Genomic DNA, 20,275 nt, shown 5'->3' with positions numbered 1-20,275 from the left:
GCCAGCTTCACACCAGCGGTGGTTTGAACCAACCTGCTGCACTTTGCGCAGCAGCAAGCATGCATATGGGTGGACACGACCTAAGAGGGTACAGGGCCCGCAGGCACCCCGTTATGATACGCGGTTTTACTCCACAACTCGTTGAAGTTGTAAAGTAGGTTATGTTTTTATTCAGCGCTGAGGTGCATGGGGATAGCTCCTCCAAAGTATGCACACCTCAGTGTCGTTTCCCGCTACATTTATCCTCCAAAGTTACACGCCTATACATATTCATGACCTATCCCCGCTTCGTATTATAATGAGCTAAAGGGTCCTTTGCGCATGCGCAGTGCCCCCCCCCCCCGTGGTCATGGGTGAGGGTCTCAGGATGAAGTAAATGAGTCTTCCTCTTGTGAGTAGGGGTCTTCAAGATGAAGGAAACGAGTCTTCCTCTTCTTAAACTTTTCACCTTTGGCACAGTTGGACGCCCCAGCAGTCACACAATTAGCTGAAACCAGGCGTATCTGTAATAATTCTGTTAACTAGCAAAGATTTAGAACAGGATTTATTGCAGGATGGGCAGGCAAGGAGTATCCCAAGCGAGCAGATGTTTGGGAGGTTCTGTCTTTGAACTAACCGATAAGCAGAAGGATGGTGTGAAATGTTTTAGAAGGCTAGTGTGAAACAATTAACTCATGGTTAGTGGGGCTCCTAAATTCCACAGACTTATAACATAGTTTTCTTTCTACAACTTAAGTTAAGCTAAAAAGTACTTTATATTTTCCAGGCACCAGCGTTTCTTATATCAAGCCTTATAGTCTTATATCTATATCTTATATCTTAAAGTCTATAAGACTTATATCAAGTCTTATATCAGTATACAAGGACCGCAGCGGCCATGCCGCAGGAGCCCCTGGCTGGAGTGGGGGTGCAGGGAGGGCAGCCAGCGGGACCCCAGGCGAAGCTGCTCCCCAGGCTATGCAGGTGCCGGGGGTTATCTGGGGCCTACTGGGCCCTGGCTGCCCTGCGGGGTTGGCCCCATCGGACCTGGGTCTGGGCCTCGGGCCTGCAGTCTGCTCTGCGGCCCAAGGCCTGCAACCGGGCCCCGTCTGGCGCGCGCCTGCCCGGTCCGTGCCGCGGGGGCGGTGCCGAGCCTGGCGCAGAGGGCGGCCGGGGGCTGAGGGGCGGCCCAACGGTGGGAGGCCCCGCCGGCGGCCCTTGGACCCGGGCGCCGCGCGAGCCGAGCCGAGCCGAGCCATGGCGGCGCTGGGGCAGAACCTGGCCGTGGTGGTGCACCGAGCCGGGGACCTGCGCCTGGTACGGGCCGGGAGGAGCGGGCTGTCCGCGGCCGCCGCGGTTCGGTTTGGCTTGGCTTGGCTTGGCTTGGCTCGGCTTGGCTCGGCTCGGCTCGGCGGGGCCCAGGCAGAGGGCGCCGGGGCGGCAGGGCCGGACGGCCGAGGGGCGGCCCGGCAGCGCTGCCCGGGCCGGGGTGGGAGGGAGCCGGGGCAAGCCGGGGCGATGGGCAGCTCCCAGGGGCCGGGAGCCCTCTGGGGCTGAGGGCTGAGGGGTGTCCGGTTCCCTCGAGAGGTGCCGGGTCAGAGCGGAACTGCCCCTGGGCTGGGAGCGGGAAGGGCAGCGGCTGCACCCGTGTCCGAGGGGCTGACCAAGCAGGGTGCAGGGATCCCAAAGCTTGGGGCTGGGGCTAAGGGTCCGAGCCCCTCTTTGCTTCGTGTGGAGGGAAGGAGAGACGTGGAGCGGAGGGACGGGGGTGAGTGCCGTTGGGTAGGCAGCCTTGTGGGCAGCGTGAGCCCAACTGAAGGCTGACACGTTCCTGCTTTTGATGTCAGAGCCCAAGTGAGAAGCAGCAGGAGGGTTCAAAGGGAGCAGCTGCACAGGTCATGTCTGTGCTTGTGCCGGAGTACCCTCGTGGAGACAGGGGCCTTTATTTTCAGTTGGTGCTTCAATCTGATTCTGCTTTTCTGACTGGGCACTTGATATTCCAGTGATTCCTTGGATATTCCTAGAATCACTGCATCGCTGCTGAAGGTCTGTGTTTGCCAGTTTGGGAAGTGCCAAACTGGGGAAGGAAGATTTACATGAGCAAACATTGACAGGCAGTTTTCTGTACAAACAGTTCTGGCAGGCGGGCTCTTAGGAACATGCAGACTTTGGCTATGTGCAGCAGCTTGTTTAGGGGATGATTGTCAAGGAAGTTGATTTTTTACAGTTCCTGCACAGGTCAGGCAACATGTGCCAAAGGCCAAATGGTGTCCGTATGGGTAATTCCTTTGATAGCAACTGCACCTTCATTAGAAGCAAGTGCAGCCTGACTCCTGGAAATAAAAGCCATCACCTTTTGGTGATGAATTGAGTGATGAATTTGGTGAGAATTGAGATGGTCCCTCTAGTTCAACAATGCGTCTCCAAAACTAGGTGTATGAGACTTGTGAGGGTGGATCTGGCCCCATCCTGTCTCTGTTGCTGGTCTCTAAACTGGCTCACACCCAGATGTGTGAGTTTTCCTTGGGATGTTCCTGCAGCTGGAAACACTGGAGGTGGTTGTCAGTGCTCCCCTGGCCTTACTGGCTTCTCTTCGGGTATGACCCTCCTGTGCTTCTCTAAAGCTTCTTTGCCACCATGTCAGTGGCACTCTGCATTGATGCATAGCTTGCATAAGGAGTCTAAGCAGTGAAGCCTGAACTTATCTGTGTTATTGATGCATAAAGGTATCAATATACCTATATCAGTATAGGTGAGATTGTGTTCCTGTAATTCCTACAGCCTTCTTGATTTTTGTGGAATGATTTTTCCTTTTTGTCCATAGGAAAACCATCCAATCCCGGAACCAGGCCCTAATGGTAGGTCTAGAGATGACTGCTTCTCTCTGTTTTCTTTACTAATCTCTTTCTTTTGTTACTCTCATTTGTCATTCTGTGATATTATAGAGATAAAATAATACTGAGAAAGTATAAAACAATCCAAAAAAGAATGTATGGCTGAAAGAGATAACGCTGCATTTCCACTTGAAAAGAAGAGCTGGAGTAGTCACAGATACACCTCTTATCTGGCTTTTTTTGCTTTCTGTTTCATCAGTTCATGTATTTCACGTTAAGTAGCTTTTGGGACATGTCAGATGACCTTACTGCAGGACTATGTATAGTAGTATAGGCCAGGCATATGGGCTGGTAAGAAGTTTGATTCACCGACTCTCCAGGGCTGAAATCAACTTATGGAGAAGGAAAAATTAAATGAACTTGCTCCAGTAGTAGTCACGCTCCTCTTAGATAGTGTTACCTTTTGTTGACAGGGGCCTTACTGTATTTTAAGCTTTCCTGATTTGTAAATCCTTGTATAGTTTTGTGTTTTCAGGAGTCTCATGAATCCTAAGGTGTGCCCATGCAGTTCAGGTATATATATTCTAGTAAATATATGTACTAGTATATATACTATATAAATATATATAATGTGTCAGTGCTGGCTTGGCCTTTGTGAGGCACAGGGACAGCACACCTGTCGCTCTCCCAGTGCCGAAGAAGGGAGGTTTTTCTACAAGGGACCTTTCTCCCCTTTCTGCAGAGGTCCTGCTGCGGATGCATTCCGTGGGGATCTGCGGCTCTGACGTTCACTACTGGCAACATGGTCGAATTGGGGATTTTGTTGTGAAGGATCCCATGGTGCTGGGGCATGAAGCTTCTGGGACTGTGGTCAAGGTGGGATCAGGGGTGACTCACCTCAAGCCAGGTAATTGGAATCAAAACTGTCTTTTTATTTGTTTTCCTGCAGATCAGTTCTGGAGAATGTGTTGATAACAGGCTGTGCTTTTCTGTTACATTCATTTATCTGATATTCTGAGCTGTAAATTGCACAGTGTGACCTTCTCCTTCAAAAGAGTGTCACTGTGCTGCAATTAATCACGCAGTTTGGCCACTGTAGTTTATGGAATTCTTAAGTATGCTTTATCATGGGGTATTTTGAGCTTGTCTGACCTCAATTTAATGCAGAGTGGGGTGACTGCTGGTAGAAGGTGCCTTTTGAACAAGCTAGATAAAGCCTCAAAAAACATGTATGTTGCTCTTGCCAGCAACCTGCTGTTAATGTTTCTTTGCTGTGTATGTTTCTGAAGGAACAAATGGCCTCCTGCAGTGTAGAGAGGTCACTGGAGCAACTGTACTAGGCCCCAGGTGTGACCTCTACACTTCACTGTGCTCATGAATATCTTAGAAAATGGGCTGAGCAGTGAATTGTCAAAGTCTGCTGATGGCAGCAACATAGGCGGGGTGGAGAAGACATGGGAGAGCTAGCAAGAGTTACAGAGAGACCTTAAGGATGCTGGGGCAATAAGATGCAGGTGAAATTCAGTGCAGGTAAACAGAAAGTTGTGTCCATGACAGAAGAAATAAAACCAGCTTCGTATCTAAAATAGGCTGACCATTACTGCTGAAGAGTGAGACCTGAGACTCTGACACAGTGCATGGTAATATTGGCACAGTAATGGTGAAAAATGCAAATCCATGTTAGGAAAGGGATAGAGACTCAGAGGACATCATTGCACATCTGAAGCTCTGCATGCAGGTCTCCTCCTTTCCAAAGGGATATAAAAGAAGTGAAAAAGTTTCAGAGGAGGACATGTAGATGATGTGATGTGGAGCAGCGTCTCTATGACAAATGACTAAGGAACTTGAGCCTAGGAGCTGGAGAGACAACTCAAGGACATCTGATACAGGTCTAAAGGCTCATGGAGGGCAGGAAGAGGGCACATCCTACAGCCTCCTGGAGAAACTGATATGTTACAGTCTTGACAAGTGGTGTGTGCAGTGGGTGGGCAACAGGCTGATGGGCACCCAGAGGGTGGTGGTGAACAGCTCCTTCTCCGTCTGGGGACCTGTCACCAGTGGGGTCCCTCGGGGATCAATATTGGGCCTAGCACTGTTCAGTGTCTTCATAAATGATCTGGAAGGTGGGATCAAGTGTACCCAAACTGAGTGGGAAGTGACCACTTTGGCAGGGAGAGGCACCCTGCAGGGTGACCTGGATGGGCTGGAAGCATGGGCTAATGAGAACATCATGGAGCTCAACAAGGACAAGTGCCAGGACTTGCATCTGAGAACACACTCCAGGAGTGCAGCACAGGCTGGGATCTGCCAGGCCGGGAGCAGCTCTGTGGGAAGGAACCTGGGAGTCCTGGGGGACACAAACTCAACAGGAGGGAACAGTGTGCAGCTGCAGCAAAGAAAACCAACAGGATGTTGGGGAACATCAACAAAGGCATCACCTGGTTCATGAAGGTGTCGTTGTCCCACTCTACTCACTGCTTGTCAGGACACACCTGGAATAGTGAGTTCAGTTTGGTCCCCACTGCACGAAAAAGACGTGGACAGGCTGGAGAGGGTCCAGTGAAGTGCCACAAAGGTGATCTAAGGCCTGGGAAGCCGTGTGAGGAAAGGCTGAGAGAGCTGGGCTTGTTCAGCCTGGAGAAAAGGTGGCTCAGGGGAGACCTTATGACCATGTTCCAGTATTTAAGGGTGACTACAAAGACAACAGAGACTCCCTTTTTGCAAGGAGTCCCATGGAAAAAACAAGGGGTGATGGGCACAAGTTAATTCCGGAAGGATTCCAGTTGGACATCAGAGGAAAAAATTTTCAGAAAGAGAGCAATCAGCTATTGTGATAATGTCCCTGGGGAAGTTGTGGATTCCTCAATGTTGGATACTTTTAGGATTCAGCTGGCCAGGATACTGGGCCATCTTGTCCTGATTGGTTTTTTTGCAAAGAAAGGTTGGACCAGATGATCCTTGAGGACCCTTCTAACCTGGGATTCCATGATTCTGTAATTCTATGGAAGATTGCCTGTTCTCTGATTTCTCTGATACAATAGCAAGGGACAGTGGGAGCCAAGTGCAGCATTTACCTGAGATGCAGCAGCTTCACCTGCAGGCCGCTGTGGCAAAGGATGCTTAAAGTTTACGTGGTGGAAGGAGGAAGAGAAATGCTGAGGGTTACTAAATACAAAGAAGCCACATACAGCTTAGGAGGCCCATAGCTGAACATAGTGAGAGGCTGGGAGAACATTCAAAATGTGCTTGTCCTGCTCCTCTAACCCTGAGACATCCCCCATTTGCTGTTTCAGGGGTGGTGCAGTGGGCTGGATGGGTTTTTACTTCTATCCATCCTCCTGCTTGTCCCTGTTCTGACTGAAAGCCTGTTGGTGGAGAGATTCGCTGGGAGATTTGCCTTTAATTGTCTTCCTCTGCCAAATAAAATGGACTGTCTTGTGTCCCTTGCATACTTGTAAGTTGTACTGCAGTCCCACACTTGTTTGTTTAGTCCATCCTGCCTCATGATTACAATTACATAATTGCTCTTTGTCCTCCAGCAGTCCAGGTTACTCCATCAGACCATGATGATGTCTCTGTTCCCCAACAAGTTCTTCCTGACTCCTGGATTTGCTTCTGCACTATAAGCTTTGTCCCCAAAGGGGCAGCCGTTTCCAGCTGGCAGCATGGTGGCCAGCAGAGATCACCTGCTTTGTCCTGATTATTTCTTCTTCCAATTACTACGGATTCTGAAAAAGCTCTGGTCACCATGTGATTGCCTGGGGTGGGGATTGCCTTTTCATCTGCTAAGGTTGAGTGCAAGGCAGCTGGAGAGAGGTTTATATGTGTTTGTATGTGTCTGTGCTTCTGAAACACTGGCTCAAGTAACTTGAAGGTCTTGAGGATGAGGCCACTGTGAAGGAAGTGTTAGGAACTTGCCTGGGGTGTGCAGCATGAGCTTTCTCAGTTAGCAGATGTCCCTCATGCTTCTTTTGTGCCAAGGTTTCATGCTGTCTTACATGGTCGGTTGGTGCTACCTATGCACGCCTGTTCTTCCTAAGTAACACTGTGCTTTCACCCTGGCAGGTGATCGAGTGGCCATCGAGCCTGGTGTCCCAAGAGAAATGGATGAGTTCTGCAAAACTGGCCGCTACAACCTGTCCCCAACCATCTTCTTCTGTGCGACACCTCCTGATAATGGGAACCTGTGCCGCTACTACAAGCACAGTGCCAGCTACTGCTACAAGTTAGTTGGTGCTCCCTCTGCAGAGAAGTAATACTCCCTGAGAGGGATTAGCTGAAACAATCATCTCTTGGCCCCTTTGAGTATTGCAGTGAGCACTCTTTACTTTTACACAACAGGTTTTCTTGCTTTCTGACCCGTTAATAACATGTATAAGGCTTGGATGGCTGCCACTTTGCAAAGGTTTGTCAGACAGGTGTAGTTTATTCCCTCTGGTGCTAGACATAAACACATGTTGCGTATTTCCTGGGTGTCACCGTTGTTTTACACTTCAATTATTTTCCTTTTCTATTTGTTACCTGCTGTTAGTTTCTTTTCTGCTTCTTTCTATGTCCTTGCCTTTTAAGAACAGTGCCTGAAGGTTTTGGAGCTGAGCTAGCTTTACTGCTGCTTTCCAGGAAGCACCACATTGACTGGTGATACCTCCCTCTGTCATTTAGAACAGTCATCCTATCTAGAGCAGAACAGGAACAGAAAGCAATGTCCCTGCTAAGGTGCTTCTTTGTGTGGTGCTGAGTGGCCCCACTAAGCTGCCAGCATTACACATCTATTTTCATATCCAGTTCAGCAAACTTGAGTATGTACTTAACTGTGGCAGGATGACACATTTGCTTAAAAGCAAGTCTGCACTTACGTACTCTGGCAAATACACTAGAAACCTGATTAAACCTCTGAAACATTATACCCACAGAAGTGCATTTACACAAGGATTTAAAACCAATCTAGGGTAGTGGCCCCCTGAGGCTGGAGCTTGTTCTTTCTCAGTCTGTGGGGAGCTGATGCTTCCATGAGCAGGAACATCTTTGGTGTCTGCAGAGGAAGTGTTCAGGATCAATCTGTTGGGAGAGGCACTTGAATGCTTTTCTCATGAAAGTCCTCAGGCAGGAAGCTTCTTTCAGAGTGGATCCTGAGCAGCTGCAGTGGGATGACGTGCTGGGCTGGGTGGGACTCACTTCTCAACTCGTCCAGGCTTGCTGTCACTGCGTTATTAACATTTTCTGACAACATCACTAGTTTTCGCATGGGAAGCAGTGGTGGGTTTGTAGTTGTCTTTTTTCTCCAATTTGCGGAAATACCACTCTGGCTAATTTTATTTTTTTTAAGCTTTGAAATGCAAAGCCTGATTCTAGTGCTCCCAGTTTCAGGTCAGCAATGCAGGCCTGTCTGATGCGTTGCAGATTCCCTGGCGTGAAATGCCTCTGCCAGCACAGGTTTGCCTAGAAGAGGTGATGGCTGAGCTCAGTGGTCTCTCACATGTTTAAGCAGATATTATCTGTCCTTCTGCTGATGGACAGACTGTGTTGGGATGGGATCATGCTGCAAAGCTGCCTTCCCCACTGATGGAGGAGGGCAGACTCCCTAGTAGCAAATGTGATGCCAAACTCTGAGACAACCGAACTCTTGGAGTCAGTCCTTTACTGCCTCCTGGATATAAGGGACATAGAGCTATCTTACAGATATCTTCCCACAGCTGTCATTTCCGTTACTTTGGCCTGGCTGAGATCTGACCTTGAGCTTCCCAGGGCTGTCAGAAAGACCTTTCTCACAGTGTAACAGCCCATGCTGGGGGCTTTCTGGAGGACTGGGTTGTGGGGCTGAGGTTTATTTCTGTCTGCAGTTCAGAAAGGTTTTATCCCCTCTGCTTTTTTCCATCACTTAATGTGTTATGGTGCTTTTTTCTGTCCAAAAGTTGATACCTACTGTATGCACTTTTCCTTGCTGGTAGGAGGGTTTATGCTGGGCCCAGTCCACTGGTTAAAACAGTTGGTGCATCAGGGGAGGATATCCAGGGCATGATGAGAGACCTGGATCTGGCTGCCTTTACTTTATGTGGCATCAGCATTGGCAGTAAGATGTTTTCTAAAAGTGTGGAGCTGAAAAATCAAATCAGACCCAGATGAGGGGTCTGGGAGCTCACTGGTAGGTCCCAGCCATAGGGCAGCCTTCAGGGTAGGCAGCTGTGGGGGTTATTCCAAATGAGTGGCAAAGGAGTTTGGGTTGACTCACCTCATTCTGGAGAGATGATGTGGGGAAGTTTGTGGATCTCTGCATTTGGTGCTTGAGCAGACTTCACTGGTAACTGGTTTAGGTGCACTTGATACGATAGTGATAGAACAAGAGGTAATGGGTTGAAACTAAACCACGGTAAGTTCAGAGTAGATATAAGGAAGAAGTTCTTTACTGTGAGGGTGGTGAGGCACTGGCACAGGCTGTCCAAAGAACTGGTGAATGCTTTATCCCTGGCAGTGTTCAAGGCCAGGTTGGACAGAGCCTTGAGCAACATGGTAGTGTGAGGTGTCCCTGCCCATGGCAGGGGGTTGGAACTGGATGATCTTAAGGTCCTTTCCAAACCAAACCATTCTATTCCTCTTTGCTGCTTCAGAGGAGGGAAAAAGGCAATATAACTTCTTTGAAAGCATTCCAGCCCTGCATTTCTCAGACCAGGCATAAGAATGTATTTTGGCACCATGATTTAGAGCAGTGTTTGGTCTTTGAGTTCCGTGGCTTTTGTCATCACCCTCATAAACCTCTTTAGTGACTGTTGCTTGTGTCTGATTCTTGCAGGCTTCCAGATAATGTCACCTTTGAAGAAGGAGCCCTTATCGAGCCCCTTTCAGTGGGAATCCATGCCTGCAAAAGAGCAGGAGTCACTCTGGGAAGCAAAGTCTTCGTGTCTGGCTCTGGTACAGTGAATATATTCAGATCTGGGGTTTTCTGCCTGCCATGGTATGGTAGGCAGTGGCCAGGCTGCAAGATGAACTTGGGCTCTACTGTAGGCGTGCCTCATGGCAGAGTTACAGGGATGCTGAGGGAGACCATGGGTCTGTCTTACCCATGCTGAGCTACAGTGCTGCATTTTGAGTAGTCCAAATGCAAAGGGCAGTGTCTGGGTTTGCTGAGCCTACCAGCTTGAGGGAGCAGAGGAGCGGGTGGTGGTTTTCCTTGCAGAATCCCTTGTGCTCTCTCAGCAGCTGGTCTCAGTACCCTGGAATCATGGTGATACTGTGATCCAGGTGAACAGCTCTGAAACACAGAGCCTCCTTTAGCCTAGGAACATGCTGAGCTCTGGGCAACTTCAGAGCCTGCGGCTGGGGCTGTCTGGCAGTTGTGTATATTCTCTTTTCTCCCCTTTGTACCCAGGACCAATCGGCCTTGTAAATGTGCTTGTTGCTAAGATGATGGGTGCAGCAGCTGTGGTAATTACAGGTAAGTCCTTTTAACCCTTAAGAGTGTGCCCGTTTCCCACGGTACAATGCTGACTAGTTCCACATTATTCCTTCAAGGTAACTGCTAGGGGAGGCGGCCCAAGCACAGTGGAAAGTCTGTTTATGAATGGAGTAGTAGCGTGTGCCTGTTTGGAGGGCATCCTAATAAACACGTCATTCCCCAGGACAATTCTTTGATCTCTTGAGCTAACTGGGATCTGTAAGAAGATGCAGGTTACAGCTAGTGCTTCTCTGCTAGGTTAGCAGGCCGGGGTAATAACTTCTGCTTCCTAGCACAGGCAAGTTGTGCTGGTGGAGTAGCTACAGTACTTCCAGGAGAGTAAACCAGAGAAAAATGAGTGGTCCTTGAGTCAAGTCTAGAGAACTTTTTCAAACTCTGAGCAGGTCTTTTGGGAAGAGGCAGTGTGTCTTGTGTGTATGACAAAGCAGAGTTACAGAAGCTGTGCTTGCTCCCGGTGCCTCTGATCACTAACTGGGTTTTGGGTTTTTTTTTCCATTTTGAGCTTTTCTGACATCAACTTTGTATTTTGCCTTTAGCTCATAGATTAAGTCTTGAGGATTGGGTTTTGTCTTCCTTGTAGTGCTTATAGACCTTAATTATATCTGCTTCTAGTCTTCACCTAGGCATGCAGGCCAGGCAACACACCGTATTTGAGGCCCTGTTTGGAGCTGTTCTTGGAGGTTTGCTCTGAGCAGGTTTTTTTTTCTTGTAGAGCTAGTTAATAGCACGGACACAGTGTTTGCACAGTCCTTTCTGTGTGCAACCACATTGTGCCTCTCTAGTCCTCCTTTGCTGCCCTTCTTTCTGCTGTCCTGCTGAAGGGTTCATTTTCCTCTGATTACCCTTAATGACTGAAATGGCTTTTTCAGGGTTCCTGCATTTGGGGAATGGGCCTTCCCTAAATAACTGTGTCCTGGAGATTTCTAGTCCAGCTGCTGCTTGAGCCATGTTTTTGTCTGGCTGCATCTGGAAAACCTCTGAGGATGGAGATCACCTTTCTGGTTACCTGCTCCAGGATTGTACCGCCTCTTAATGAAGAAGCTTTTTGTGGGATCCACTCACAAACTGTCATTCTCAGGTGCTTCAACAACTGAAATGAGTCTTCATCATCTTTGCAGTTGCCCTTCTGGTTGTTGCAGGCAGCTGTTTGATTCCCCCTTCTCTTTGCCATGCTAACACAGCACAGCTCCTTCCATCTCCTCAAAATGTCAGGCTCTTCTGCATAGCTTGCCCAGAAGAACGGAGAGAGGGACTAACCTCAGGAAGTTCTCTGGTTGAAATTTCCACCTGGGTTTTGAACAGGCCCCGGAAGTGGTGTTCCCAGCTCCTGCTGCTACTCTTGGATCTTTCTGAGTGCTGATGGCTGGGAGGAGCAGACACAGGTACGACTAGACAGTGAACACAGGTTGCCTCAGCGTTCTGGGGCCAAAGCCCCAACCTGAACCTTACAGAAGGCTGTTACTCCACCTCACACACTTAGGGCCAAGAGTATTTTTGCCCTCTCAATTACTGTGTTCAGCTTCAGTTGAGAGACAAAATTCATGTCCCACCTTCTTGCCTTTGCATAAGCATCCTTCAGGAGTAGCTCATGTGAAAACCTAAGGCAGATCATTGCCTTCTCCTCCCTAAATCCTCTTGCTGCCAAGTCCAGGGCACTGTTGGCTCTGCTGGCCCAACCCTGCAGGTGTGTGCTTGGTGGACATGATCAGTCCAGATTCTGTGAAGTGTTTGAGGATATTGGTTGCTATAGCAGGAAAAGCAACTCTGCCTCTTGAGTCATGTGTAAGAAACCTTGCTGTCAAGCTGAGCTGGTGAGTGACCTGATCTTTGGGTGGGGAAGTGCTTGGTGAGCTGGCAGGGGCTGGTGAGGCTGAAGTAGCTGATCCAGCCTGCCCACCCATCTGCAGTCCTGCCTGCGTGCATTCTCCCCTGTAACACTGGGGCTGCTGTTGCCTCTGCCTGTAGACTGCTCCTGGGGACCTTTGGCAAGCAAGTCTATATAGTATGTGCCATAGGGCTCCACATGGCTGTAGGAAGTTCTTGATGCCTGGTTTGTATGGTCAGCAAGCTTGGCTACATGGAATTAACCCCTTCATATCTTTATGCCTTGGTCTAGGTAATGGTCCTGACTTGTAGAATTCTCCCACCTGAGAAGTGATCGGTTGAGATGCTCAGAGGCTGTCCCTAGTCAGATCTTTGCTCGTGACATGAGCTGAGGAATGGGTTTAGTTCGGCTTGTTGCTGCTGGGAATTTTGCTGCCCTTCTCAAGGAACTCTATTTTTCATCAGCTTTAGGAGCCAACACCTATGAGGTGAGGCAGCTGTCTGCCCACAGTGGCTCTCTTGTAGTCTGCTGTACTTTGATTCTTTGAATTCATCACCCAGAGCTTTTACAACATGTTTGTCTGTGAGCAGGTTTGTCTGTGCAGCACTTTGAGCAGCACTTCAGGCTTCAGGTGTTTGTGTGTCGTTTGACAAACCACACACAAACAGAGAAATATCTAGAAGAGCTTTTTCGTGACGTGGGGAGAAGTGACCTCTTGTAGCTTCTGCAGTGAGTGTCTGTAGACAGTTGCGTCTGCCAAGGGGTTGGGTCCCTTCTCTGGGACTCCCTTACACTCTCTTAGACCAGCTGGCACTGTAGGTAGAGACTAATACTCAGCACTACCCTTCCAAAGGCACATGTGTGTCAAAGCTTGCCTTTCCTCCCAGAAAGCAGCTTTCCTGATAAAAGCTATTACTGCTTCTGATAACCTTTGCTCTTCTTTCTGAAGTGCTTTATTCCTGACAGTCTAGTGTTCTGCTTTTTGGGGGGAGGGTGAGGCTGATGTATTTAATGGACTGCAGTTGGGTGCAGAAGATTGGTTTGTTTCATGGGTCCTCATCTACTCTTCCCTAAGGTCTATGGCTTTCTCCACTCTGCTGTTGAGTGTGATTGATCTTTATGGGCAACCTTCTGCTGTCCTTCTTGCCTTGCTGTGTACATTGCTGTTGCTCTGAAAAGCTGCTTTTCTCCTTAGAGGCATGTAAAAGAGCAGTCTTATTCCCCAGCAAGTGAAGTGACACTGGGTATTCATACGGAGGTGTTGGGCTGTTTTGACTTACTCTGTCACTAAAGGTACAATTAGCAATTCCTGCTTAAGGGAAACTTCCCCTTGTGCTATCTAAATCTGAAGTCCTGGATGCTGGTGCCCTCAGAACCCATGGAGTCAAAGTCAGGGAAGATGAATAACTGATCAAAGTTCAACTCCTTTGTGAAGGAAGATCAGCACGGAAAGTGAGAGAGTGTCAGGATATTTTCCTGTTAAGTTGGTTTAAGAACATCACAAGAAGCTTAGGTGTAATTTGATAACTCCGTGGGAGCAGAGATACAAGAACAGGCTGCTCTTATCCTGGCAGCCAAAACTTTCATTAGCTCCCGGAGCCAGGAGGTGAAAGCAGATTTCTGCCTAGAGGCAAGGTGCAACACTTTAACTGTGTAAGTGACCAGTTTCCCAAGAGCTCTGTGGGGTTCAGCCACAGTAAGGTTTAAAATATGAACAACTTAGTCCTTCTCGACACTCACAAGTGTCTGCAGCTCTAAACAATGCAGTAACCTCTTTTGATAACTTGCACATATGTCAGCTTCAGTAGATGCTCAGTGGTGATTCACTTAGGCCAGGTGTACCAAGGTGTTATCACAGGTCAGATGGTATTTCTGTGTCCTGTGTCTCTCTCTGATGTGAGGACTTCCTTCCCAAGCAGATCAGCAAACCGGAGGCCAACTATAGGAAATGTGGGGAATGGGGGGTTGTTGCCCGAGAGTGACTTTTGTGGCCACTTTGAAATGCACTGGCTGGCCTGTTGCAGGACAGTGCCTCTGGATGTGTTTCTGCCAAAGAGACATTATAAAATATATTAGTGATGGGGCAGATATTCTGGGTGGCTGAATCCAGCTGTGACTGCGGCAAGCTCGTGTTTTGAGACCAAACTTCATGGGGAGTTTGGTCCATTGCTGGGAGCACTGATGACCCCCCGTGGTCTCCTTGCCGAACACTGAGATTTGGGTGACACCAGCAATGCCGGGCAGGAGTGTTTCTTAGTACTTCAGGTGCTTCAAAAATACCTATGTCCATGCTCATGCTGCATGGAGGATCTACAACAGCAAGAGCAAAAGGTCTGTAGCTTGGGTAGCAGAGGATCAGGCATGACTGTACACATGGCCTGAGGCCATGTTCTGTTTGGGAGGGACAGACATGACTGATGCATCCTGCAACTGCAGGAATGAGAGCCCGTGTTGAGGCTTCCAGAGTGATGCTGCCTTTACTTTTCGGCCTTATCTATTCCTCTTTCATCTGCATTTTGTTACCATTCGTTATCCCTTGAAACTCCCTCCACAGGTCCCTGGGTGCTCATCTTGGTGGCTGTGTCCACACCCAGCATCCCAAGCCCTCCTGCTGCAGGTGGGGCATATTGTTTGCCTGCCCTGGCAGTTAAGTAACATCAGGTTAACTTTGTGATGGGCAGGGTAGGTTCTGGCTTCCTTCCAGCACTGAGGCTGAGTCAGTGGCTCATATCAGGGCAGTAGCCTTGTCCTTCTTCTCTTTTCCCTCGATGTTTTCACACCCTGCTCATCTCTGACTTCTCTGAAGACTGTGCCCTAGTGAGAAGGGTATTTTCCTCTTTGTGGTGGGTGGGTGCACTGTGTGCCCTGGAGAGGAGGATGCCCCTGGCAACAGCGTTATTTTCTGAGTCTTCAAGCCTCTAGGCCTCTGACAGGAGGCATTGCTCATCCCTCAGTTTTGGGTCTAGGAAATTTTTGGTGTTACAGCTTAGTTTCCATTGTTGATCCAGATATTTTTTCCAGTGCCAGCATACAGGCCCCTCCAGACCACTGCGTCAGTGCAAGACAAAGAGGTTGTTTCTGCATAGGAGATGCCATTCTCCTCTGCTGTCCACCTTCTTCTCTCCAGAGATGTCCTGGTAACCAGTGGTGCATGGAGAGGGATGGGTGGCTTCCTTCCAGGGGATGTGAAAGAGAAGACGCAGTGTGCCTGCTGAACAGGGCAGCTCACTCCATTTTACAAACCATTTTGTGGATATTCAAAAGATAATGACAGTGCTGTTGAGAACCCCCTGGGCAGAGTACCAGAGTATAGCCATGCCCTTGCAGAAGTTTGGCATCAGCAGCTTTGTTGCTCTGTGTTAGTGGGGTATCTGAGGTCCGCTGGATTACCAGATCCACTCCCTTTTTTCATGGGCTTGCCTGCTCATTCATCTGTGACACAAACTAGTGGAGAGATGCTAAGCGGCCTCCAGTGCTGTTAGAAGGAGGGTGAAGGGATAGGAGAGCTTTGTAACAGCAGGAACGCACTTAGTGTTGATAACTAATGCATTTTGCAGTTCTCTCAGCTGAAAGCATCTGCAGATGGTTCATTGAGGAAGCCCTCAGAGAGCTCCTGATCTGCTCTCATCCAGTACCATTGGAAGTGAAATAGCCACATTCATGATCCTCTGAGCCTGATGTTTCCTGTCAGAAAGGCAGTCAGTGCTGCCTCCTGTGCTCTCCTGTCAGTGCTGTGCTGTCTATAGACAGGTGATTCTGGGCCATCAGGAAGGAAGGTCAGAGCAACCTTGCCTCTGCCTAGAGCCCTTTGAGAGGTATTCTTGAGGGTGCGAGCAGCAGCAAATAATCTTGAAAGCCAGGGAACTAAAATGCAGAAGTGAGTGGTGTTTATTTTCCTCACTGGAAACTCCTCCCTAGGTTAACTCACTGAGTGTGTGTGTAACATGGTTTTGTACAGTCCATTTTCACCAGTGGATGAAGGTCCTGTGTGAACTAGTGAACTTGCTTCATGAAAGAGTCATTGCCAGAGAGACCCTGGGCAGTGCAGTCTTAGACAGCTGCAGCTTTGGTAAGGCACATCCGCACTGTTCAGACAGGGTAAGTGTAGCTCAGCACTGCCTTGTCCTGACCTCCTGCTGCTTTTTGCTTTTGCCTCCACTGAGGTTCCTCTTCTCTGCAGTGTCAGGACAGCAACACAAAAGTGCTTGGCTACAGCTGTTCCTGCTGTGATTCCTGCTTGTGGCATCAATGTACATGCCCTTTGGAGTTAAGCTTGGCCTTGTAGTTTGTCTTGGCACATTGTCAGTATTCCAAAGAGAAATTGAGAGATCTACAAACTGATTGTCTTCAAAAACACTCCTCAAATCTAGTGGTGGCAGCTTTGACATTGCTTTGCATGGTGTGGATTTAATCTGTGAGTTTATGCTTTAGCCTCTTTGAAGTGTACCGTCTTCTGCAGCTCAAAAGCCTTCAGCATCTCCTGTGTCTTTAAATTGTCCTCATTGTTAATCCTTCTCTGGGCAGATCTCCTCCCTGCCTCCTCACCAAAGGCTGTGTGAATCTGAGGGAGGGAACGTAGACCCTTTCCTCTCCTGATTGCATGCTGGCCTGTGAATCGTGCTCAGACCCCGTACATCTGTGCTTCCATCAGGGCTCCTTGATGGTGGCCTACCTGCATCAAGGGTGGGAAGCCGTTTGGCCTTGGTCATCTACATACATTCTTGAGAAGGTACAAGTGGGCTGCAGTTTTCTACTTTGTTCTACCGCTGGCAAATGCTGTATTCAGAGAGAGCTGGCAGCTGGTCACCCAATAAGGTAGTTCTGTTGAAGTGTCAGGTGGGGTAAAGAAAGCAGATTCTTGCTCCCCTTCAGATTCACATCATGCTCCAGTTCTTGAGTTGTTTTGTCTTTCCCCAGATTTATCTGCCTCTCGCCTGCAAAAAGCCAAGGAGATGGGGGCAGATTTCACCATTCAGGTGAAGAATGAGACGCCACAGGAGGTGGCCTCCAAAGTGGAAAGTCTGCTTGGCTGCATGCCTGAGATAACTGTAGAGTGCACGGGAGTGCAGGCCTGCATCCAGGCTGGCATTTATGTGAGTATCACTTGTCCCCAAGGCAGAACAGTAATGGAATTGGCTTTTCTTTTTCTGGGGTGCCACAGTGAATGACAGTTACCTACCTCACTCCCGTAGTGCATAATTGAAGTGGGCTTGATGTGGGGAGCAAAGGTGCTTGTCAGACAACAAACTAAGAGAGATGAATAAAGAGTTAACATCTTTGCAGGCAGCACTCTGCTTTTCCGCTGCTTCTCTGCCATGCCCCAGGCAGTCCATTACAGCCACAAAGCGTGGGGTTATTTATTCAGGATGTTCTGCAAAATATAACACACTTGTTTGTTCTCCAGGCCACTCGTTCTGGTGGGACCTTGGTGCTGGTGGGACTGGGGCCTGAGATGGTCACCGTGCCCATTGTGAACGCTGCTGTGAGGGAGGTGGATATCCGGGGGATATTCCGCTACTGTAACACGTGAGTCTCATGCTGGTTGGGCTCATGTGCCTCCAAGACTGTTTCAGGAAAAGCGCCCCTTGGTTTCTGAGCTAAGGAAATGACTGTAATGAAACCAAGCTCCTCCATGTCTTTTATGTGGGGCTTCAGGGTGCTAACTGTTCTCATTCTGTGCTCTCCATCTTCCTTGCAGGTGGCCTGTGGCAATTGCGCTGCTCGCATCCAAGCGGATCAATGTCAAGCCCTTAGTTACACACCGCTTCCCCCTGGAAAAGGCGCTTGAGGCATTTGAGACCACCAAGAGGGGGGAAGGGGTCAAAGTCATGCTGAAGTGTGACCCCAGTGACCACAACCCCTGAGATCTGCTGTGCCTGGCCCTTTCCCTGTGTCACCGCCTGCCTGAGATGCGCTGATGAGGCCACGGAAGGCTGATGTATGGCTATTGCGTGGTTACACGGTCACCTTATGCAGGCACTGCTTTGTAATAGAGCTACAAAATCAAATGATAATGAGGGTGAATGGCACTGAGGGATACACCATTAGAGTATTAACAGGTAACTACACATAGAGAACCAGTAGGGAATAGTTTGAATCAAAACACTGCTGTTTGGTTAGAGATGGTGGTTCACGTGGTTGGCTCTTCAGCAGCCCCTGCACACAGGAGAGGCTGGGTGTCTCTGCATGGCCACAAGGTTTGTCCATGCAGACACAATGGAGGAGGGTGTCACCAGCCACATGGGTGAAGGAAGGACAGACATGCTGGTTCTTCATCTTTCTGCCCCAGCACTGCCCTAGGGCTGTGCCTGCCGCAGCTCTTCCTGCTTGGCAATCACAGGGTGCATGAATACTCCACCTTCCTTTACACCTTCCCTCAGGGATGCTCAGGGACTGTAACAGCCTGTGGAACAAAGCCTGGCCAGCCCACCCTCTATGGGAAGCATCTGCTCATTCAGGTCAATCTCTCCATGCTCTTTGCAAATAGCAAACTGCAGGCCCAAAGCTCAGAGCGTGGGGCTGTTTTGAAGAAGCCAGCCTGGAGGCCAGCTGTGACCGTACCTGCAGTGTCATCCCCCCAGCAGAGCTCCCCATGGGGCAGAAGGACCACCTCAGGGCAGGGAAACTGCCCTGTCTGTGGCTGGGACTGCAGAGCGGCCTGTGCTTATGTGGGTCCCAAGGGGCACAGCTGGCCTTTAACATGGAGGGGAGCACAGGTGAGAAGTAAGGGGACAACATCACTCAAAGGTTTTACCACTGTGAATGAATGGTGATGGTAACTTCTCGGGGATATCTGGCCTTCCTGCTGAGTTTGTGAGCCACACACGAGGTACTGCCAAGGTAACAGGTTGCAGATAACAGAAATCTAATCTTTGATTACATCGCATTAATTTTAGTACTGAGAGATCAGTCTTCATTGGGCCGGTACTGAACTTTCCTCAATAAATGTGTCTTCATTAGAGCCTCGGGTTGGAGGTTTGAAGGGGTCTGTGACTTTGGGCACTGGGGATTGTGCAGACTCCTGGGCTGTTGCTCTGCTGGGTCTCACCAGGCTGCAGGTGAGTGCAGTGCTGGCAGGACCAAGAAACCTTCAACAGCCACTTACAAATCAAAGCTCATACTTCTTCTGGCTAAGTTAATCTTGGCAGAAGTAAAAGCCTGCAAATCCATGCTGTGTTTTACAGGGCTAAGCCATAGCTCAGGGAAACTGTCCGTAGCCAGAAGGGGAAGCAGTCAGAGTACTGCTCTGAGTAAGCTGGTTGGTTAATGTGGTGGCCTGAGTGGGTAAAACCTACCTGTGAGCCTGGCCCTGCAGTCAGTTTTGGGAGCAGAACCCATCCAAGAGCTGCTGAAACACACCTTGCTGCAGGGGGTGTGGTGGCTGTAGAAGGGAAGCTGCCCAGCACGTAGCAGTGGGAGTGAGCCAGTGCCTCTTGGGCAGTCCCACTGGCATGGCTGGGGGAGCACTGGCCACTGCATGACCCCGTTATTGCTGGGAGATTGAGACCTATTCCCTGTGGTCTTTGGGAACGGTTTAATATCCCAAGGGCTGGAGCTTTTATTTGGGTTTCTTGACTATAATTTGCTCCCATGCCAGGCCCTGGGAGCATTGCTGGGGGTGATGGGTCTGGTAGGACACAACCTGTGGAGCTGTGCCTGCATCCCCACTCCATGCCATCTGCGTCACCAGTGGAGGGGGAAACGCTTGTGTTCATTTTCCAGTAGGCTGCATAAATATTCTTAACAGGAGCAAAGCCAGTGCTACAGCTCAGGCACTGTAGGTCTCCATGTGACTGAGACCCAACTACAGGAAGCAAGAAAGTGCTTTAAAAATTCCATCAGCTTTATTTAAGCTCAAATAGAGCCTGCAAGAGCAGCAGCCCAGCAATGCAAAGCTAGGCATTACTTAAACAAGCACAAAGATCCCTGATCGATAGAAGGATGGTGATGCTGCTGAAAGAAGCTGACATGAACACAACTAAGGCCCTTTGCAAGTCCAGGGAAGGCTCAGGGTGCTAATGGGCGCAAGCAAGTGCAATAGGAAAGCTGAGCCTGTTTCAAGGAGAGGGCTCACTGGCTCCTCACAATATGTGCAAACAACCTAGATCTTGGGGAAAAGTGCTGTGAATTCAGGTTGTGCAGGCACCAAGCTGTTCCCCAAAGCGGTTGAGAGGCATTCCCCAAGCC

The 20,275-nt window shown here is 49.3% G+C and overlaps 1 protein-coding gene across 1 annotated transcript; it reads left to right on the top strand.

Moving 5' to 3' along the window:
* Positions 1-1,219: 1,219 nt before the first annotated feature.
* Positions 1,220-17,952, top strand: SORD (sorbitol dehydrogenase; the record flags this gene model as incomplete). The annotated part of the gene is made up of 9 exons (XM_080626510.1): positions 1,220-1,296; positions 2,804-2,837; positions 3,556-3,720; positions 6,879-7,038; positions 9,601-9,719; positions 10,177-10,242; positions 17,006-17,181; positions 17,493-17,614; positions 17,787-17,952. The coding sequence occupies exons 1-9, from the start codon at positions 1,237-1,239 to the stop codon at positions 17,950-17,952; spliced, it is 1,068 nt and encodes a 355-aa protein (XP_080482636.1). The 5' UTR covers positions 1,220-1,236.
* Between the last annotated feature and the right edge of the window lie 2,323 nt (positions 17,953-20,275).

This window comes from Psittacula echo, assembly GCF_963264785.1.
Source record: "Psittacula echo genome assembly, chromosome: 10".
NCBI lineage: Eukaryota > Metazoa > Chordata > Aves > Psittaciformes > Psittacidae > Psittacula > Psittacula echo.
This window is presented reverse-complemented; position numbering and strand designations above follow the sequence as displayed.